The sequence below is a fragment of the Mobula birostris genome, chromosome 25, assembly GCF_030028105.1.
Source record: "Mobula birostris isolate sMobBir1 chromosome 25, sMobBir1.hap1, whole genome shotgun sequence".
Lineage (NCBI taxonomy): Eukaryota > Metazoa > Chordata > Chondrichthyes > Myliobatiformes > Myliobatidae > Mobula > Mobula birostris.
Window position 1 is genome coordinate 35,383,371 of NC_092394.1, and position 23,706 is coordinate 35,407,076.

General features: G+C 42.0%; 1 protein-coding gene across 1 annotated transcript in view; it reads right to left on the minus strand.

Moving 5' to 3' along the window:
• caln1 (calneuron 1) overlaps positions 1-23,706 on the minus strand; it is a 452,672-nt gene that overhangs the window by 397,852 nt on the left and 31,114 nt on the right. Inside the window, exon 2 of the mRNA XM_072243140.1 lies at positions 12,868-13,011. Within this exon, the coding sequence (XP_072099241.1) occupies positions 12,868-13,011 (144 nt within the window). The remainder of the gene's footprint in view (positions 1-12,867; positions 13,012-23,706) is intronic.

Below are 23,706 nucleotides of genomic sequence, written 5' to 3' on the forward strand. Positions count from 1 at the left end.
TCAACAATCTTTCCTTCGGCTCCTCACACTTTCTACAGACTAAAGGGGTACCCACGGGCACCAGCATGGGCCCCAGCTACACCTGCCCTTTCGCTGGCTATGTAGGACAGTCCGTGTTTTAAGCCTTCCCCGGTAACTCTACAACTCTTCCTCCATTACACTGATGGTTGCTTTGGTGCTGCTTCATGCATCCATGCTGAGCTCATCAACTTTATCAACTTTGCCTCCAACTTCCACTTTGCCTTTAAATTCACTTGATCCATTTCTAATACCACCCTCCCCTGTCTTGATCTCTCTTTCCCCATCACTTGAGGCAAACTGTTGACTGATGTCTTTTAAGAATCTACCAATTCCTAGTTATTGTGATTATACCTTTCTCCTATAAAAATGCTTTTCCCTTATCTCAGTCTCTTCCCCTCCATCACATCCATTCCCAAGATGCAACTCTCCTTTCCAGGACACCTCCTTCTTCAAAAATGGGGTTGCTTTTCCTCCAGTGTTAATGTTATTCTCATACATCTCCTCCATTTTGTGAATATCCACACTCACCCCATCTTCCCACCGCCTTAACCATGATAGAGTTCCTCTTTTCCTTATCTACTGTCCCATGAGTTCAGCATCCAACACATCATTTTCCGCACCTTCCGCTATCTCCAAAGGGATCCTACCATTAAACATATCTTTATCTCCACCACCCTCTACGCTTTCCACAGGAATCATTCCCTCCGTGGCTCCCTTGGCCATTTGTCCCTCCCCACTAAGCTCCCACCCGGCACTTATCCCTGCAAACAGCTGAAGTACTATACCTGCCCATTCACCTCCTCCCTCTCCTCCATTCAGGGGACAAACAGTCCATCTAGGTGAGGCAACACTTCTCCTGCAAACCTACTGGTGTCGCCTATTGCGTGTGGTGCCTCCTCTACATTGGTGAGACCTGCCATAAAATGGGAAACTGCATTTTCAGGCAACTCTGCTCCATCCACCAAAAGCGGAACTCCTCGGTGGCCAAATATTTTAATTCCGATTCTCATTCCGACATATTGGTCCAAGGCCTCCTCTTGTGCCGTGATGGGGCCACCCTCAGTGTGGAGAAGCAACGCAGTACATTCCATCCGGGTTGCCTCCAACCTGATGGCATGAATATCGATTTCTCCTTCCTGTTAAAAATAATTATCTCTCCCCCCCCTAACTCTTCTTTTATTACCCACTCTGGTTTCTTAACTCTTCTTACCTGCCTATAACCTTCCCCCTCCCCCCCCCCATCCATTCGGGTCCCCTCCGCCTTCCCTTTCTCCTTTCAGGTTCCTTTACTTTACCTACCCACCTGCCTTCACCTGTCACCTTCTCTCTCTCCCCCCCTCCTTTTTATTCCATAGTCTTCACCCTTCCTTTCCAGTCCTGAAGAAGGACCTAGGCCCAAAATGTCAACTGTCTATTCATTTCCATAGATGTTGCCTCATCTGCTGGGTTCCTCCCAAATTTTGTGTTGCTATGGGTAGTTTAGCTGTCTAAGAAGGGAGGGGAATGGCTATAGGGAAATTTTTAATCAGGGGAACTGTCACAGTTTCTGCAGCTGCAAGGGCCACATCAGAAAGACATATTTCTATTTGATACCGTGTCCAATGATATGATTGAGCAGCTGCAGTGCCCTCTGGAGGTTGCGGGTGCCAACAGCAAAGGTAAAAATAATTGGGCAGACAATTATGTCTGTTGCAGCACAGGAGGAGGTTAGGCAACTCACTGCATTTGTGCCCTCTCTCCTCATTTCTCTGTTCATCTGTAGCTTATTCTCCCTCACACCCACTGATCAACTCCTCTTTGATTCACTTTGCCATTAATCTACAAGGTAAGGGATGTGGGAGAAAGAGGAGCACCCGGTGAAGGTGCAGCTGGGTACACAGAGAGCTACTGCTATCAGGATCAAACCCAGGTTGCTGGGGCTCTGAGATAGGAACGCTACCTGCTGTAGCATCATTCCAGACAAACAGATACACTTTAAGGAACCAGCAGAGAACCTAAGAACACCTGGAAAGGTGGAAATCCGAAACAGAAGAGATTCTGCAGATACTGGAAATCCACAGCAACACACATGAAATGGTGAACAGGTTGGGCAGTATCTTTGGAAATGAATAAGCACTCGACATCTTGGGCCAAGACTCTCCATCAGGACTGAAAAGGATACCAGAACGAGCAAGTAGGGAGACAAACTGGAAAGTGACAAGTTGAAACCAGGTGGTTGGGGGAGGGAGGATGAAGTAGGAAGTTGGGAGGTGATAGCTGGAAAAGATAAAGGGCTGGAGAAGAAGGAATCTGATAGGAGAGGAAAGCGGACCATGGGAGAAAGAGAAGGAGGAGGGCACCAGCAGGGAGGTGATAGGCAGGTGAAGGGAAGAGATAAGTGGCCAGAGTGGGAAATTGAAGAAGATGGAAGAAGGAGGGGGAAAAATACTGGAAGTTGAAGAAATCGATGCTCAGGCCATTAGGTTGGAGGCTATTTAGACAGAATATGAGGTATGAGGTAATCAGATACATCTGCTGCTGATAATAATAAACATGATTCTGATTCTGGTGTAAGAGGGAAGGCTTCAGACTTTTGGGGCTTTCAGACCTGCCTTAGGGGAGGTGAGACAAGATACAGCTCAAACAATTTGACCTGGAAAAGGTCCAGAGGCTCCAGTGCACAGGACTGAAAATGCTGCAGAGGGCAGTAGACTCAGCTATCTCCATCATGGGGACAAGGCTCCCGACCATCGAGGACATCTGCAAAAGCCAGTGTTCAGCATCCACATTAAGGACTCTCACCAACTGGGACATCGCCCTTCTCATTACTACCATCAGGGAGGAGGTACTCCTGAAGAAGCTTGTTAACACGTTATGAATTGAACTGCACGTCTGTTGCAAAACAACTTATTTTAAGACATTTGTCAGTGACAATAAACCCGATTCTCAGACAAGTAACCTACCAACAACATTTCTAGTGCAGGAAAAGTCTAATGCTCGCTGAAGGAGGCAACGCAGGTAGTTAGTTAAGAGAAAACGATTTGTGCTGAGATGTTGAGAAGGCAGCAATACTGTGTTGCAGTTTTACAAAGCACTTGATTGACCTATAGGATTGCCTACAGTTTTGGTCACCACATTACAGGAGAAGGTGCAGATTAGATAAACCAGGATGATACCTGAAACAGAGGGTCTTACTTATAAAGGACAAATTGGACAGGCTGATTTTACTTGCATTGGAATGTAGGGAGCTAACGGTTACCTTATAAAAGTTTATAAAATTATGAGGGCCATAGATAGGATAAATGATCAACTTTTTTCTGGGAAAAGAATCCAAAACTAAACTACGAGGGAAAAAATTTAAAGGGTAACTGAGGGGTAAGTTTCTTTCCACAGAGAGTATTGAATATTTGGAATGAGCTTCCAGAAGAGGTAGCGGAGGCTGATATAATTACAAGGTTTAAAAGCATTTGGAGGGGTACTTGAATAGGAAAGGAGTAAAGCGATACAGGCCTATTTCAAGCAAATGTGATTAACGTGAACAGGCATCACGATCGACATTGATGAGGTGAGATGTAAGGGGCTGTATCTGTGTTAATCCCTGTATGATCCCTGGGAAAGAATGGGGGAGGTTGAAACAGATTTGTCAGGGTGAACCGTTATATTGTAGCGGTTCAAGAAGGCAGCTCATCAGCACCTTCTCAAGGGCAACTAGGGATGGGCAATAAATGGTGGCTTAGCTGGTGACGCCCACATCCTGTAAATGAATAAATTAAAAAGAAATATGACCTAAGTGACTTTGACCACGGAATGGTTGTTTTCAGCATCTCAGAAACTGCTGATCTCCCGGGACTTTCACACTCAACAGTCTCTGGCTTTTACAGAGAATGGTGTGAGAAACAAAATGTCCAGAGACCAGCAGTCTTGTGAGTGAAAAAGCTTTGTTATTGAGAGAAGTCTGAAGAGAACAGCCAGGCTGTTTCAAGCTGATAGGAAGGCAACAGTAACTCAAATAAGCACGTTACAACAGCTGGGCACAGAAAAGCACCTCTGAATGCCCAACACATCGAACCTTGAAATGGATGGGTTAAAGCAGCACAAGACCGCAAGCATACAGTCAGTGCCCACTTTACTAGCTCCAGGAGGTACCTAATAAAGTGGCCACTGAGTGTAGAGTTTTTAAACTTTCATTATTTTTCAACTAGACCATCTGAACAATACAAACACCTATGTCAGGATGCTGTTTATTGATTATAGCTCAGCATTTAACACCATCATTCCCACAATCCTGACTGAGAAGTTACAGAACCTGGGCCTCTGTACCTCCCTCTGCAATTGGATCCTCAAATTCCCAACCAGAAGACCACAATCTGCATGGATTGGTGATAATATCTCTTCCTCGCTTATGATCAACACTGGTTCATCTCAGGGGTGTGTGCTTAGCCCACTGCTCTACTCTGTCTATACCCATGACTGTGAGGCTAGGCATAGCTCAAATACCATCTATAAATTTGCTGATGATATAACCATTGTTGGTAGAATCTCAGAAGGAGACGCGAGGGCGTACAGGAGTGAGATATGCCAACTAGTGGAGTGGTGTCACAGCAACAACCTGGCACTCAGCGTCAGTAAGATGAAAGACCTGATTGTGAACTTCAGGAAGGGTAAGACGAAGGAACACATACCAATCCTCATAGAGGGATCAGAAGTGGAGAGAGTCAGCAGTTTCAAGCTCCTGGGTGTCAGGATCTCTGAGGACCTAACCTGGTCCCAATATAATGATGCAGACACAAAGAAGGCAAGACAGTGTCTATACTTCATTAAGAGTTTGAAGAAATTTGGTACGCCAACAAAAACACTCAAAAATTTCTACAGATGTACCGTGGAGAGCATTCTGACTAGCCGCATCACTGTCTGGTATGGGGGTGGGGTGGGGGACTACTGCACAGGACCGAAAGAAGCTGCAGAGGGTTGGAAATTTAGTCAGCTCCATCTTGGGCACTAGCCTACAAAGTACCCAGGACATCTTCAGGGAGCGGTGTCTCAGAAAGGCAGCGTCTATTATTAAGTACCCCCAGCACCCAGGGTATGCCCTTTTCTCACTGTTACCATCAGTTAGGAGGTACAGAAGCCTGAAGGCACACACTCAGCGATTCAGGAACGGCTTCTTCCCCTCTGCCATCCAATTCCTAAATGGACATTGATCCCATGAACATTACTTCACTTTTTTAATATAATATTATTTCTGTTTTTGCATGATTTTTAATCTATTCATTATAGGTACACTGTAATTGATTTACTTGTTTATTTATTTATTGTTATTTTTCTTCTTTTTCCTTCTTCTGTGTTATGTATTACATTGAACTGCTGCTGCTAAGTTAACAAATTTCACGTCACATGCCGGTGATAATAAACCTGATTCTGATTCTATTTCCTCCTTTGCTAAAACTCTAGCTACATTTGTTATCTTACTTTGGCTATACCTCAGCCTCTGTGAATTGATCTTTCTAATCCCTGATCGGCACCACTACTTTTTTTACTGCCTGCTCTAATACTGATAGATTCCATGTTATCATTGATTGCCTGTTTTTTCTCATAGTCACTCGTCATTTTTTTTACATCTTCTATGAGCTCTCCTTAAAAAGCCTATCAGAGCCTCTTCTGTTTGAACTTCATCAAAACTGTATTTTTTTAAAGCTCTTCTTACTTCAGAGTGGCCAGCTTCCTTTTCTGTAGCAATTCCAAAGCTCTTGTCATCATGATTATTGATCCCTAAGTATTCCCCACAACCACTGATTCAATTTAGCATCCATCATTCCCCAGAACCAAGTCTGCATCTTCGCTTGGTCAAAAATATACTGGTCAAGGAAGTTCTCCAGAGCACATTTCAAATTTTCTTTGCTTTCTGCCCCCCTTCTCACCATCACAACTTATATTACAATGCTTCTGTTATCACTAAAGGTTCTTGAAATGCCTGCAGATTTGCTGCTCCTGGTCAAAGTTACAGATCACATTTCTTCCCCAGTCTGACGTTTGGTCTGAACCACTTGAACATGGCTGCATACTTTTATGCATTGAGTTGCTATGACATGATTTGCTAATTAGAGAGCTACATTAATGATCAGGTTTACTTAACAAAGTGCCCAATGAATGTGTGTTCTATGAGTGAGAGGTAAATATTGACCGGGAAGTTGGAGCAAGCTTCCCTCAATCGACACAATCTATTTTTCCCCAAATAGCCTTTATGTTCGTGTTGAAGAGCAGATCTTCAATGTCACATGCAAAGAATGGCACCTCCAGCTCTACCAGCTCAGCACAGGGTTATCCAGCTAATTTATGGCACTTCATCCTCATCAGTGGGGCTGAATAAGATATGCCTGCTTCTTCATTCCCCTCTACATAAAGATTCTGCAGAAAGATTGCAATGATGTGAACAGGCATGCACTCAGGTAAGGTTGGTCTTTAGATATTTTCTCCAAAGCTGTTCAGCTAGGGAAGGGAGCTGTTCAGCTGTTCAGCTAGGGGAGGGAGGAGAAGATGACTCTCCGGTGAAATGATATTGTATTTGTAAGTAGGATGCCGTGCACAATTCTGATTTGTTGGAGACAGACGTGAGAAGCACGGAGGAACATCTGGAGAAACTTCTGAGTTGGATGATCAGCCATGATCATACTGAATGGCAGTGCAGGCTCGAAGGGCCGAATAGCCTACTCCTGCACCTATTTTCTATGTTTCTATGTTTCTGAAATGCCTGGTTCGCTGCCGCTGCTACTGTGCAATCGAGAATCTCCGGAGGGGAAGGCCCCAAATCCTCGGCTTTGCCTGTTGCTGGCAGCCAGGGCCAGGGTAGAAGCGCTCAGCAGAGATGGTCCTCGGTGCTCAGTGTCGGAGGGCTGGTCGAGGCTCGAAGTTTTCGGACGGACTGAGAGTCGGACTGTGGTCAGGTGCTTCCAGGATGCTGCATTGGCAAGTTTGCGGCGCTGGAAGCTCATGGCAGGGAGAGTTTTCTTCCTTCTACTGTCTGCATGAGATGTTGAGACTTTCGAGAGACTTTGAGACTTTTTTTTACCGTGCCCATGGTCTGTTCTTCTATCAAATTACGGTATTGCTTGCACTGCTGTAACTATATGTTATAATTATGTGGTTTTTGTCAGTTTTTCAGTCTTGGTCTGTCTTGTGTTTCTGTGATATCACACTGGAGGAACATTGTATCATTTCTTAATGCATGCATTACTAAATGACAATAAAAGAGGACTGCATGTCCTCATAATCTAATCTAATCTAATACAATTATGCTTGACTCTGCCTTCTGGCATATTGAAGTGACCAAGATCTTCAAAACAGGACTGGCCAGTCTCCTGTGAACCTCTTCCAGAAAAGGGGAGCAGTAACAGTGGTTGGGACTGTACAGGTGAGCAGCACCTTGGTCTTATAGCTCTGGTTGTTTTATAAATACCTGCTAGAAGTTATGTGCGAAGATATTTCATAGACAGCATTCAAGTGCAGCATTAGCAATGGAATGCCATTGGTCTATTTGGCATCTATGTTCTATACAACCCAACTTTTCAACACAAAGGGAGGCACGTACCTCAACAAAGCATTGTACACAAATATCCACTGCCCTTCAACAACTGTGACACTTTAGAGCTTTGCCGAGCCCTATAGATGACTGCTTGCGGACCATAGTTACCAAAGTTTTGTTTTGAGACATTTGAATAAAAGAGGATTTTAACCTGGCGTATAAAAAAAACAAAACTCTGTAGGCTTTGTTAGAGTAGATGGCTGAAAAACTTCTGCGTGGAAATGAAAAAATCTTTATTTTCATTCTGTATTTTAAAAGTGCTCTGGCCACAGAAATTACAATTTAATATGATTATTTCTTCATCACAAATTGCTTTGCCCACAAACTGTAGAAACAGTGAATATTTGTTTTTCAAAGCCAATTAATCATTATGTTTTTGATTTTGTGCTGAGGTTCAAGGTGTTAAGCAAATTAGCAAAGATTGACAGTGCTGATAGATATCTAAGGGAATGCTTTGGAATGAGAAAGCAAATGGCTGGGACTGAAATATATCATTTACTCTTTGTTATGTTTTTTTCCCTGTTGGATGATTGTGGCAAAGGATGAGACTCTTTGGGACAGAAGTCCATCCAAAGACGTCTGCTAGGACCCAACAGGTGAAAGAGATAAAGCGGGTGCATGTGGTGTCACCCATTACCTGAACCTGTAAGGAAATTGCCTGAAGAAGGGTCTCGGCTGGAAACACTGACTGTTTATTCATTTCTGTAGATGTGGCCTGACCTGCTGAGTTCCTTCAGCATTTTGTGTGCATTGCTATCTGGACTTACAGCATCTGAAGACTTTCTCATGCTTAGAAAATGACCAAAGCCTTTTGGTCTGTTAAAAATTGCCATGGTAAGCTATGCAAATATGGTGCTCCATTTTAATACTTTGCTTTATAAAGCTTCTTTATTCCTCTCCACTGTTTACTCAGAACATCAAAGAGGTAGACTGTGGTACACTTTGTCAACTAGTGACCTTTGTAAATGTGCCAACAATCTGTTTTGTTTCCATGCCAACCAGTAAATGTGGCAAATACAAAGCATGAGGTAGCAAGAGTTTTCTCATTGCTGAATATTCATACAAAGTGGGCTACTGTCAATTTTTTTTTACAAATAGCACAGATCTGAGGCTTTCTTAGCAGCTTCCAGCAGCACATGGACAGGGAGAATCTGAAATCTACAGCACTCAACCGCGGAAGGCAATGGAGATAATTATTATATTGGAAGAGGAAGATAATACTTTTCAGCACTGAATATCTTCCTTGTGTTTTGTGTTTGTGGCTATGATGGAAGAATTGGGGGAAGCAGTTGGGTTGCATAGTGATCCATCTGGACATTTGCTGGGCTCTTCAAAGAGCCACTATCTTACTCATTAATGATCATGTTAGCTCCCTAGACTACCAAGTTTCCATTCATCCCTGCAATGTGTATTGTTAGATCACCATGAGCTAAAAGGCTACCAAAAGAAACATCATGAGGCAATGGGATTAATGTCCTAAGGAATAGACCATTAGGGTTAGCCAACCTTGGTCTGCTCGCACATCATGACATCCACAGAGGAATGCTGGCAATTGGCACATTCCTGGGTGCAGGAATAAATGGTGAAGAATGCACTGATAGTCAGCGTAGTCACAGCAAGGGCTCGATGGAGGAGGACCCTCAGTATCAAGTCCTTCCACTAGTGGACAGAGTTGGGCCAGATTGAGTGAAGAAGCCCTCAAATATTGAAGAAGTGTACCACTTTATGAATAAAGTTTATATTGGTTAAAAAAACAGCATTTTTTAAAAAATATTTTTAAAAAAATGTTTTAAAGGCTGTACCACTTTATGAATAAAGTTTATATTGGTTAAAAAACAGCATATTAATGGTTAAAATCTCCTAGTTATGCAATTTATCATATGGCAACATTGGACCCTCAATGTTGTTCGGTATTCTGGTATTTTTGAAACATGGAGGAATTATAGCCCCCTTTTGTTGCCTTGCTTCATGAAGAAACCAATAAATATATCTGAACATTCACAGTTAATTGTTCAGTACATTTGCACAATAGTTCAGGTGAACTGCAATTCATTTTCCAGCACATAATGCATCTTGATCACTGTTATGCAGTGATGTACAGCCTGTGAAGGCAGTCGTCCCCAGGCATTCCCAACTACTCTGAATAGGCAAGAATGGGCATGAGCAGACTGCCTCTGTAATTCACATTCCCTGCATTCTCGTTGTAGCAATCAAAGAAAAGAGCTTTGAGTAATCATTTTCTGAAAGACCAGACCTCACTTCCCACTGATTTTAATGGCCTTTCTCTTCTGGAGGAACTTAATAGACAGCATATTCCTGATGTGAAAAGTAGAAAATATCAAAGAGGTCATAACCATACAGTCTGAATCAAGTCAGTACACCAATTAGGTGCTTGTATTTTTATACAGAAGTACATTAAAAATCAGAAGAGTCAGATGCAGGATCAGCAAATTTGCTGCATGTACAATCTCGAAACCCAGCCAACTGCACTCCACATTCTACACGAGTTGCACCTGTACATATAATTACGGGTATATAACACAATTATATTTCTAAGTATATTACTTTTTTTGCAACGCTATATTCTTCAAATACTGGGATCAAATAAGTTTGCCCGCAAGGAACATAAATAATTATGACAAAGCAGTTACACATACAGCAGCAGGGCACTGTATCAAATTATTTATCCCATATTTGTCAGATTTTTGTAATATAACAAATTACTTTAATACACAAAATGATAAATATTTGAAATCTCAGTCTCTATTTCCTTCACATCCTATTCTCGTATCCTATTTCATGTGGATAATGCAATCAAATGGAAATTTGGCCAAGTTATTTCTTTAACAAGGATCCTACCTAAAATAAATCTCTTTTTTGTTATCATCTGGGTCAACATAGTATTCCAAAATGAATTCTGATTAACAAGCCTTTAACACTTTGCTCAGGAGGTGTCCATCCTGCAATAAATCTCAAAGCCAAATCATTTGTTTAGGCAAATTCAGGTAATGAAATAAAATGCAACCAAGAATTAGGTACCATTGGCAATAAATAATTCATTATCAAAAGTTGTAGAACACTTGCATAAATTTATTTCTGGCTTCAAAGAAAATCCCTTAATTAGACTCTTTAATATAATGACACTGTATTGGCCCTAAGGATGGGCTTTAGTCTGTGGGTTATTTCGTGTCAGGATTGTATTTCCCCCAATATTGTGTCACCTCTGTTTCCTTTACCAACTACAATAAATGTTACTATATCACTTAAAAGTGTCTCAGCCCGAAATGTCAACTGCTTATTCCTCTCCGTAGATGCAGTCCGACCTTCTGAGTTCTTCCAGCACACTGTACGTGTGTTACTATTTCACTGGGCTTCTGAGGCAATTTGTCCCCCTGGCATTTTGCCCTGGATGCTGGTGGACATCCTCTGAGAACACAGGCATGCCTACCCCTCATCTGGTGACCATCTCTACCTCTCTCTCCTGTATCCATTGCATCAGAGCGAAAGCTGCAGCACTTAGCGAAGAGCGGTCATCGGTAAGACCCTTGGTGTTGATACTGTATAGTGCAATCTCCTCGTCACCAGAAGGACAGAATACCCAGAAATTACTCAAGCATTACTTTAGTACCGTTGTGAACCTTGTGGTATTAAACCAGGGCAGACACAATCAGGAGATTAAGTAGAATGGTCACTCAGTGTTACAGATGATTTACTTATTTATTTCATTGAGGTATGGCACAGTAACAGGCGCCTCAGGGACAATGAGCCTGCATCCTCTCGGCCACCCACTTCAAAGCTATGCGTGACAGTGAGCAATGTCCATGTAACTGGCAATGTCTGTGCATTCAACTCTTCACGCAGTTAGCCATCTATGCTCCTCTCTGCTCATGGCTGTTGAACCCCTCATGATCTTCCTCCACATCTTCACAAGTTTCCAAATGAAAACCCTTGTAGACCAAACTGCCATAAGTTCCTTTTAATGTCAGAGCATTGTCACAAAACCAGCTATAACCATCACACAGCATAAGAAGTAACTAATGCAAGGACTATAGAGGAATGGACTAATGCAAAGATATAAAATATTCAAGTTTGCACAGAATCATGAAAGTTATCAGAATCTGGAAGGGGCTTATTGTCACTGACCTATGTGGTGAAATTTGTTGTTTTGTAACAGCAGTACAGTGCAAGATCTAAAATTTGTTATGTTACAAGAAATAAATAAGTAAAGCAAACGAGGAATAGTGAGGAAGTAGTCGTGTGTTCATAGGCTGTTCAGAAACCTGATTGCAGAGGGGAAGAAGCCGTTTCTAAAACAATGACTTTGGGCCTTCGGGCACCTGTACCTCCTCCCCAGTGGCTGCAATGCATGCCACCTTCAAGAAGCATCGCTATTCTGGACTTTCTTCCCCCATTTCCCTGCAATCCTTCACTTGAATAGAATTCCATTGGAAGCCCACTGGTGAATCCATATCCATCAATCCCCCTACCCATGGATCAACTAGGCATATACTCTCTGGAATTCAGAAGATTGAGGGGGGATCTTATTGAAACGTATAAAATTCTAAAGGGATTGGACAGGCTAGATGTAGGAAGATTGTTCCCGATGTTGGGGAATTCCAGAACGAGAGGTCACAGTTTGAGGATAAAGGGGAAGCCTTTTAGGACCGAGATGAGGAAAAACTTCTTCACACAGAGAGTGGTGAATCTGTGGAATTCTCTGCCACAGGAAACAGTTGAGGCCAGTTCATTGGCTATATTTAACGGGGAGTTAGATATGGCCCTTGTGGCTAAAGGGATCAGGGGGTATGGAGAGAAGGCAGGTACAGGGTTCTGAGTTGGATGATCAGCCATGATCATACTGAATGGCAGGGCAGGCTCAAAGGGCCAAATGGCCTACTCCTGCACCTATTTTCTATGTTTCTAATCCGTCAGGATGTACCTTCTGAATCTGAACCAAACAGTATTTTAAAAAGATGAACGTTGCCCCTGAATCTTTCACAGCCATCTGAAGTTTTAAATCTGTGCAGGGGATTGAAAACTGCATTCCACTGAAATTCTTCATGATTTGAAACACTTTTCTTATTTTCTGCTCTGAGGAGAAACAATTCCAGTTTTTCCATTGTAATAATGGAGAAAACTGTCCTTTAATTTTTCAGTAAGATGCAATTAAATAATTCAGTATTGAAATGTTTTAAAAATCAGAGGAATCTTTTACTCTATCCCTCACAAATACAAACTCACAGTTATACACTCACATACAGAAAAGCATTGTGTAAGTATGCTCTTACCATCCATATCCAGCCTCTGCATGATGATTGCAAGTTCCACCTCACTGGGCATATAGCCCAGGGATCTCATGGCCATGCCCAGCTCTTGCTTTGAAATGAACCCATTGCCGTCGCGATCCAAAACTCGAAAAGCTTCTCTTATTTCTGTTGGAGTACGCAAAGAAAAATATAAGCTCCAGACTAACAAAATGAAGAGCAAACTTACATTTATCATAGTTCCTCAATATCCACAGGCTGCCTCAAGTCTCGTGGACACCCTGGGGTCCACAGGCTCTTGCTTAATTATATTGGTCTGTGGCATAAAGAAGGTCAGGAACTCCTGCATTAGAGCTACCAAGTACGTACAAAAAGCACTGAATGTAATGTGGAAAACATGGAAGCTTACAAAAAACACCAGAAGCAGCAGTGAGCTCATGACCAGATTATTCACTACGCGGATAAGTACTTGGCGGAGTATGTTACCATCGGGAGTAAGTTACTGCACTGACGGATAGAATGCTGGACCTCTAGTCCAGAAATCTGTTCAAATCCCACTGTGCAGCTGGGGAAATTAATTAAATAAACAGAACTTAATTAAATAAGCCTGTTAGACTCCGTGAAACAACTGGGTGCAGTAAATTACATCTAGTTCATTTAGTTCTTCAGGAAGGTAACCTGTCATCCTTACTTAGTTTAGTCTGAATGTGATCCCAGACCCACCAATGTAGTTGACTCTTAACCGCCCCTTTAGTTCAAGAGAAAATATGAGAGGCAGTAAATACCCACATTGGCAGCACATGCACATCCCCTGAATGCATATCAATGCTAAAACAACCCCAGGTTCTGTTTACCATTGTGCTGATCCAACAGAATATGGAAAGTACACTTTAACAGCAAAATCATAAACAGGCTTCAGCAGACAGCTTTACAACTTCATTACCACACAGAACAAATAATATTTTCCTATGAAGCCCCCATTAAAATAACTTATGGCTTCGTTAAATAAAATTGGTGTCAGTCATGACAAAAACAAAATAAACTGAAAATTAGTACAACCCCTATGTCTTCATCCCTATCAGTAAAGCCAACCAAAAAGTCACCAGCACCAGGCTTCCCGCCATCAAGATTATATAAACAGATAGATGGTGGGAAACGGCCAGCAAGGTCACGAAGGATCCCACCCACCCTGCTTATCGACTGTCTGGCCCACTCCCATCAGGGAAGAGGCTACGCAGCATTCACTCTAGGACCACGACAATCAAGAACATTTACATCGCCCAAGCTGTCAAGCTAATCAACACCCCCACCAATGTCCCACATCTTTTGCTACTAGCACACAAAGGAACTTAAACTGCACACAAAATGTTGTCACCTGTACCTCGTTGGCATGTTAAGTATATTTTTACAATTCTGCACAATCACATTTCCTTTTCTGGTTTCTGATGCGAACAGTGCTGACAACATGGAGTTTGCGATGAATTGCCTGTAGATTTCAGAACTGGCTTATTTATACTGTTCTTATTGAAGAAATTATTCTTCGCACACGTGTTGTTGTCACTGGGCAAAAAAGTTGAACAGCCAAAGATTTTTGCACACACTGGTCATTACAAATTAGACAGCACATTGACCGCCACTCATTAAACCACCCCAACATCCGCATCAGACACTCGTCTCCACAGCCTATCCCCCCTACGCACTGCCATTTTACAGTTACTTGTAAAGTGTGTTTTATAGGATTGCTATTATATTTATATTGATTGTGTTTTTATGCTCATTGTGTTTTTTTCATGCTGCATCGGATCTGGAGTAACAATCACTTCATTCTCCTTTGCACTTGTGCACTGGAGAATGACAATGAACAATCTTGAATCTTGAAATGACGTATGCAGGCAATAGCTACACAAACAAAGGCAGCATCTGTAAGCCCCAGCAGCAATGTCTGCTCGTGTGATCTCAGTGAAAACACTGAGATTAGTCTCAGGGCTAAAGAGGAGAAAAATCAGCCAGCTTACAATTGTAGTTTTCATCAACTGATTGCTGCTGTAAACCGTGTGTTGCCTGGCAATATCCAGAAGACAAAGCATCGACCTTAACTAACATGCTCCTTCACAAGGAAATATTGTACACGCAGGTTGAATTTGACTGAATGCTGCATTACTACCCACCAGTTTTTGGGATGGAATATTTTTGGTGCTTTGGGCAACGTGAAGCAAAAAAAAAACTGATGGAAGAACTCAGCAGGTCAAGCAGCATCTGCGGGAGCAAAAGGAATGTGTCAGTGTTTCTGATGGAAACCCTATGTCAAGGGGAAGGAGGAAAGAAGGCCATTATATGGTATGTGTGCGGCGGGGTGGTGGTGTGGGGGGAGGTGTTAGGACAGCAGCTGGTTCCTGATGGGTGGAAGCAGGTGAGGATGGGAACAATAGATAAATGGAGCCAGGAAGAGGAGGGAAAATTAACTCAAAAGGTGATCAAAAGGAAAGAGAACCTGGTGGAGCAGTGGGAGTAGGGATAGAACTCAACAGGTGTAGGTTACTTGAAACTGGAAAATTCAACTCAACATCAGTGGTTGTAAGTGACCCAAACAGAATAAGAGCAGCTCTTCTAGTTTGCATTTGGCATCACAATAGCCATGGAGAAAGTTGAAGACAGACATGTCAGTGTTGGGATGGGAAGGGCAGTTGAAGTCATCTGCAACTGGAACCTCAAGGTCATCATTGCAGACAATTGATCTCACTATGATTGATCTCACTTATATTGAGGAGACCACATCCAAATGCAATAGACCAGGTTGGAGAAATTGCATGTGACAAGTGGAGTCCACCTTTTATTCTATACACATTTCCCAACTACTGGAAACTCTATAATGTAGCTTCAGCTGATCAGGGGTTCCCAACCTAGGATCCACTGGCCCCTCGCCTCAGTTAATGGTAAGGGTCTATGGCTTAACAAGGGTTGGGAATCCCTCCAGTAGATGGAGCTGGATTACCTGTTTCTCAGAGAACTCCTGACTCAAGAGGGTAACCAACAAAAAAAAATTCTGCAAGTCTTTTGTTTGTGGTCCTGAGCCAACTCTCTACCCTTGACCCTGTCATACAGCAGACTCCGGTATGCCAAACCGCAGCTTAAGTCAAGTTTATCCTCTTATGACAGATGGGGTTCTTATTTAACTTGAAGAGGAGGAAGAGAGCACTTTCCTTATGTTGAATTGATAATTTACTAACATGTATGAATCCTAGTATGAACAATGGATGCTGGAACAATGAATGGGATATAGAAAGCATTGTGATCTCAGTCAGAGCTTTCCAAAGTATCTAAACTTTACCCTTCATTCAGGTAACTTGCATCAGACCAGCCTGCAACTCTTCACTGCATCTATGAACACTGTGTAAATAACTTGTACTTTATAAACTCACCAGATTGTTGCAGGATTTCAAAATGCCACAAAAAGTCCAGCAGACCCCATACCTAAACCACATGTCTTGTATCTCCTGCTCTTTGTTGTCTGGACAGCTGCTCTTATCCAGATGACTCCAGTAAAATGCTGAGAATGTTTGCTTAATTGCCTTAAATCTATTACATTCCTGCTCTGAAAACTACATTTTTAAACCATTTGCAACTTTCCCCAAGAACTCTGTTCTTAGCCTGCCTTGTTTTCAATATCCAAGCAGAGCTGAGCACAGTGCAATTTCCAATTCAGCCTTCAATTTCTTGCATAACCCAAGTGGATTTGTCCATTATTTTGTAACTGTTCTCAATCTTCCACTAGATATTGAATTACTGGATCAATGCAACAAAACGAAGGAAAGTGCCTTCCATTTAGTGGCATGATCAAATCATTGCAGAGTTATCTGCAATCCCCTTGTAATGTCCAACTAACTATTGTGACCCATCACCATGACGTGACTGAGAAGGTCCAGAGCATGAAGATGTGTTTTGGACATCACTGTGAACAATGGTGTAGAAAAAAGACATGGGATTTTAAAAAATAATTATGTTTCCATTTCGTTTTGATCATTTGAGCTTATTATAACTTGGAGATGGGCTAATAATTAATTATCTGCCAAACTAGTGAGAGAGCTCAGTGTTGGATTGGTTGGGAGAGGTTGCATGCAAAATGTTGGACAGTTCAGGTGACCAGGGCCAAGACAAGTCTGACATGATGTATGCAACCTCTCCCAACCAAGACAATATCCAATCAGTAAAGATAACCACCATTTAGAATCACCAAAGGAACTTCTCTCAATTTCAGCATTTTATCATAATCAACAGGGAAAAAAATCTTAATGCACAATAAATAGCTTGAAATATAGTGTCAAGAATTACACCACAACATAAACCCTCATAATCTGCTCTCCATTAAGGGTTCCAGTATCTGCCACATCAAAAGAAAAACTCAGATGTGTCAACAGTTACAGGGGAACAAAGAACTTGAAACACAAGGAAAAGCAGTTTGAGAACGCAATCCTTCAGAAATAATTCATCTGCTGGAAGCACCCAAGAAAGGTTTCAATTCGAACAGAGTGATCACAGTGTTCAATGATCAACAGTGCAAGCACTTGTGCACCAAGACCTCATTATCAGCTCCACTGACTCCCTCATGATATATTGACAGAACTTCACAGATCTTCTCCCTTGCGTCATAAGTGCATCTCTGACAGTCAGTCCCTGAAGATTTATTGATTCTGAAGACATCCATGCAAGGTAAAGCAAGCTAATTTCAGATCATCCTATGATGCATGACGTGTCACTGGTATTTTCTCTGGTGGATACTTTCAGGAAATAATTTTTCAGGAAATAATGTTTTAACCTTTTCTGTTCAATCCAGCTTGCTTTGTTATGTGATCTGAATTCTGCATTGATAAACTTCAACGTCAGAATCAGATTTAATATCACTGACATATGAAATTTATTTTGTGGCAGCAGTACAGTGAATTAAAAATACTATAAAGTACAACCAGAAGTAGCACAAAACGAGAGCAAAAATAGTGAAGTTGGTTCATTGTCTGTTCAGAAAGTTGCTGGCAGAGGGGGAGAAGCTCCTGTACCTTCTCTCTGATGGTGGTATTAAGAAGAGAGTATGTCCTGGGTAAGACTGCAATTAATGATGGATGCTGCCTTTTTTTCTTCTCTACAATATGGAAGAACTGTTTACAACCCTGGTCAATATCCACAGGAACGTTTAGTTCAAACTTACCATTGCTCATCCAGCTTCCTTTTTTTTTGCATTTGGTGATCATATATCAAACACCAACAATGAAATGTACAAGTTATTTTCATTTATGTTTGTGTGGCTAATTTTCATGGCATTTATGCCTCAAATATGTATGCCTACGACAATAAATTTGAGCTTGGGCGTTATGAACAGCCAATTATAACATGTTTCCAGGATGCCGCACCCTGGCCTAACCAAAATCTTTAAAACTCAAATCTCAAATTTCCAATAGCCCAATTTAAACAGCGCTTTTTAAATATAAATGCGCTCAGAGTGGGTAGGTTTGGTACTTGAGTGATAACAGATTTTTATTATCACTTCTGTACCCTCTGGGAGGGTCTCCGACCAAAGGACACAGATTCAGGGTACAAGGACATCCCTTTGGAACAGAGGTGAGCAAGTATTTCTTTGGCTAAAGGGTAGTGAATCTGTGGAAGTCACTGCCACAGACAGTTCTGGAGGCCAAGTCATTGGGTGTATTTAAAGCAGAGGTTGACAGGTTCTTGATCAGCAAGTGCATCGAAAGTTATGGGGAGAAGACAAGAGAATGGGATTGAGAGGGATAATAAGCTCTGTGGTCACCGTACCAGACTCCTGATGTACCTAATAAAGTGGCCACTCAGTATATGTTGTTGTAGCCCAATCACTTCAAGGTTAGAAGCGTTGTGCAATCAGATTTGCCCTTCTGCACACCAGTGTCGTAATGTGTGGTAATTTTAGTTACTGTCGCCTTCTTGGAAGCTTGAACCAGTCTGGCCGCTCTCCTCTGATCCCTCTTATTAGCAAAGTCTTTTCACCCCATTCTCTGTAAACTCTAGAGACTGTTGTATGTGAAAATCCAGGAAACCAGCAGTTTCTGAAATACTCAAACAACCCCATCTGGCACCAACAATCATTCCACGATTAAAATCACTTAGATCAGATTTCTTCCCCATTCTGATATTTGGTCTGAACAACTAAACCTCTTGACCATGTCTGCATGCTTTTAGGCATTGAGTCACTGCCACATGATTGGCTGATTAGATATTTGCATTAACGAGCAAGTACACCTAATAAAGTGGCCACCTAGTGTAAATGATCAAATGATGGCGCAGAGTCAATGGCAAAATGGCCTAATTCTGCTCCTATGTGTTATGGTATTTTGGTCTAAGATGGAGCCTTGAAACTCATGCCAGGTCAACTGTGTTAAAGCAAAACATCAGCTGTTGTCCTTTAGCTCGAAATTTATTTCAATGACTTCCATGGAATGAATGCCATGAGCAAAGTACAATGCACTAATACAACATTATAGCATACTTAGTGTTACTACACAGGGATGAATTTTCAGCTAGTGCTTCTTGATAGGTAGAGTCTGTCTTCCTTGGGGCAAAGGAGGCCAAGAGATGATGTGCCAAAATTATGACAGACATTGCTAGAGTAGATACCCATTCTTTCCTATGGGAGAAGAGACTAAAATGAGAGGGCATAGGCTTAAGATGAGAGGGACGATGTTTAAAGGAATTAAGTTTTCACATGCAGAGTATTAGTTTTCTGGAATAAACTACCAGAGGAAATGGTGGAATCAGGAACAGCAACTACATTTAAAACAACACACACAAAATGCTGAAGGAACTCAGCAGGTCAGGCAGCATCTACGGAAATGAATCAACAGCTGACATTTTGATCTGAGAGCCTTCTTCAGCACTGGAAAGGAAGGTGAAGAAGGATAGTTAGAAGGTGATAGGTGAAGCTGGGTGGGAGAGAAAGGTAAAGGGCTGGAGAGGAAGGAATCTGGTAGGAGAGTGGACAGTAGGAGAAAGGGAAGGAGGAGGAGACTGGGGGGGGGGGGTGATAGGCAGGTGAGAAGAGGTAAGAGACCAGAGTGGGGAACAGAAGTCGTGGGGAGAAGGAGAGAAAATATTTTTTTTTACCAGAATGAGAAATTGATATTCATACCATCAGGTTCACAGCTACCCAGATGGAATATAAGGTGTTGTTCCTCCACCCTGAGAGTGACCTTATCTTGGTGCAAGAGGAGGCTATGGACCAACATGTCAGAACGTTTAAAAGATGTCTGGACAGGTACCTGAATGAGTAAGGCAGAGATGGATATGGAATTAATGCAGGAATGTAAGAGTAGTAGAGATTAGTATGACAGTCGGCACAGATCTAGTGGGCTGAAATACTGCTTCTATGCTTTACAACTCTAAGACTATTTTGTAGATCTAAAGTTACACTAGCAGTAGCTCGCAATGCGCTATATAGTACCGTTTGCGGGTCGTACTCAGATTCTGAAATGCCAATTCACTTCCAAAACTCTTACTTTAGGTTCCAGGAATAGTTACACAATAACCTGGTAAATATTTACTCAATTTGTAAAGACGAGAGTGATTATGGACAGTCAACATGACTTTATACATGGAAGATAATGTCTCATGAAGTTGAATTAATGCTTTGAAGTAGTAACCACGAAGGTCAATGAAGTCTATGTGGACTTCAGTAAGTCTTTGATAAAGTCCCTCATAGTATACTGCTATGAAAATTGAGTCTCATGTAATCTAGGGGGGAGCTAGCTGATTGAATACACAATTGGTCTTAAGGTGAGAAGCAGAGGGTAATTGGGGAAGGTTGTTTTTCTAGAGTGGAAGCCCATGACTAGTGGAGTACCCCAGGGGTCAGTACTAGGTCCATTGCCACTTCTCATCTTTATCAATGATTTGGTTGTGACTGTACTAGGTGGTGTCGCTGAAAGCGAAGGTGGTTATCAGAATTAATAGTGGGATCTTGATCAGCTGGGTAAGTGGGCCAAGGAATGGCAAATTGAGTTTAATTTGGATAAGTTGAAGTTATTACATAAAATCAGTGTAGGACTTTCACTGTGAAGGGTAGGGCCCTGAGAAATGTTGTGTAATAGAGGGACCTAGGGGTACAAGTACATGGCTCCCTGAAAGGTAGCCAGGGTGGTGAAGAAGGTATTTGGCGCGCTGGTCTTCATCAGTCAGGGCATAGAGTATCTAGTTAGCTTATTATGCTGTAGTTGTATAAGACAATGGTGAGGCTACATTTGGAATATTGTGTTCAGTTTTGGCCACTCTGCTATAGGAAAGATGTCATTAAAATGGAAATAGTTCAGATTTACAAGGACGTTGGAGTGAGTTCAAGTTCAAGTTCATCCTGCAGACCGCTTATGAAACTACTTCTATTTCGTCTTGTTTTAAATATGCTTCTTTTCCTGAACTGTGATCAATGGCAGCTGCAATTTCCATTTTGAGGACGTATATTTGGGCTGACTGAGCAATCTGCTGCTTTTGCTTCTCCTGGGCAATTCAGCGAGGTTGAGAGAGGATTGTACAGCCACTGTTTCCTGATTGCAAAGGGCAAACCAATGGTCGGCTCAATTACTCCTCGCCAATTAAAGCGCCAGGCAAGACTGAAGTCGACGAGGACGAGAGAGGAAAACGAGCAGGCGTTCAGCGCCGTCTGCCTGCATTTGACTGCCTTTCCTCTCACTGCAGAAGGTGCAGATTCAATTGCCTCGGCACAGCTTGTGGCTGTGGGATTCTATCCCTTGTGGAACTCTGCAGTTTGAGATTTAAAGTTCTTAGCACTGAAAACATCTGCAGATGTGGACTCATTTTCGCAGGACTCTGCGGTTCACGGTCCATGTGTTTCCTGTTACTTTTTTTAAAATTATTTGCGTGATTTGATCAAAGCGCTTCGGCGCAGAACCGGCTTTGCAGTTGAGGCCTGCAGTCATCGACATAACGCCAAACTGAACCGTGGCTCTGGATCCTGCACCACTTCGTGTACTCTGAAGTTTAATGTTTAAGATTCTGTGTGTTATTTGCTCGCTTTTTGCTGCTTGCACAATTTGTTCCTTTTTCACACGTTAAGTGTTTGATGTTTTCTTTAATGGGTTCCATGGTGCTTCTTTGTTTTGTGGCTGCCTGCAGGAGTGTGTGATTTCAGGCTTGTATGCTGCAAACATACTCTGAAACTGTACACACGTGCAGTATACTGCCAAATGAAACAACGGTCCTCCAGACCAAGGTGCAAAACACAGTACACATAACACAAAGTAATGTTACCAGAAATAAATTAACAAGATGCATGCATGATAAAGTTAAAAAGTAAACAGTATAATGTGACAGGCCCATCATATGTGATGAGACCGTATGAAGAAATTCATATGTTGGGGCAGGGAGTTCGTAGTCTTATAGCCGGGGGAGAAGCTGTTTCCCATCCTAACAGTCTTGTTCTAATGCTACGGTACCTTCTGCCCGATGGTAGGGGGTCAAAGAGATTTTTAGGTGGATGGGAGGGTTCATTGACAATGCTAAGCACCCTACGTACACAGCAGTCCTGAGCAGGTTAAGACTTTATTTTTAATTGAATAATAGGAAAGTGAAGGGTCATCTTATAGAGGTGTATAGAATTATGAGGGGCATAGTTGTAGTAGTCAAAGCAACAGTCTTTCATTCACGGAGTTGGGGAATCAGGAACTCGAGGTCAATGTTTTAAGACGAGGGGCAAAAGATTTAATAATAACCTGGGGGGCAACTTTTTCACCCAGAGGGTAGCAAGTGTGTGGAATGAGCTGCCAGCGGAAGTGGTTGAGGCAGGTATATTAATAACATTTAAAAATACTTGGACAGATATATGGAAAAGATAGATTCAGGGAGATATGGTCAAGTGGATTTAGATTAGATAGATTAGTCAGCATGGACCAGGTGGGCTGAAGCACCAGTTTCCAGGTTGTATGATTCAATGATAACTACCCAATCAAATCTGTGATCTTTTCCAGAGACAAACTAGCATTGGTATAGCAAGTGAAAATGATAGCCTCACATTCCACTTATCACATTTATCATGGTCATGAATGCCCCTTCTGACATCCGTTATGTTTGTGAAAGGTTACTGTGCTGAGAACTCTGCAGATGAAGCCTCTTTGCCAACTTGTCTTCATGCACCTCAGATAAGCCGAAATTGGGAAAAAGGGAAGATGGGTGCACCTTTCAATCCATAAACTCAAGCATGAAGAAATCCAATCAAACTTTAATCTGGACATGGTTCCAGCAATTAATGAGCACTTCTTATTGCTCTGGTGAAGCCACCAAAATTGGAAAGCATGGAGGTCAAACAGACTGAGTACAATTGTTTATCTATTTATTTCTTTCTTTTTATATTTGCAGTCTTTTGTGTGCTGGTTGAACGCCCAGTTGGTGCGGTCTTTCATTGATTCTATTATGGATTTAAGAATGCCTGCAAGAAAATTAATCTCAGGGATATATATGGTGATATTTGTGCATTTTGATAATAAATTTACTTTGAACTTTGAAGTGGCAGATCAAATTTCTGGTGAAGGGAAATGGTTGGGGTTGAGACGGATCGCAGAGTAATGAATGTCATCATATGAGCCACCTATTATGCATCCTATCAACAAACACTCAGTGTGACAGCTTCATTAACATAGCAAGTGGTGTAACCCACATGGCTGACCAAGGGAATGGATACCATTTTTGATCTACAGAAATCCTGCAGCATCCAAAAGCAGCCCTCTTAAGTCCATTTTCATCCTCAGATGTTTTTTAGTTGATGCTGAAGTCTCAGAAAATTTCAAAATCAGAGCCAGCACTCATATGGGAGAAGCTAGGAAACTTTTTTTT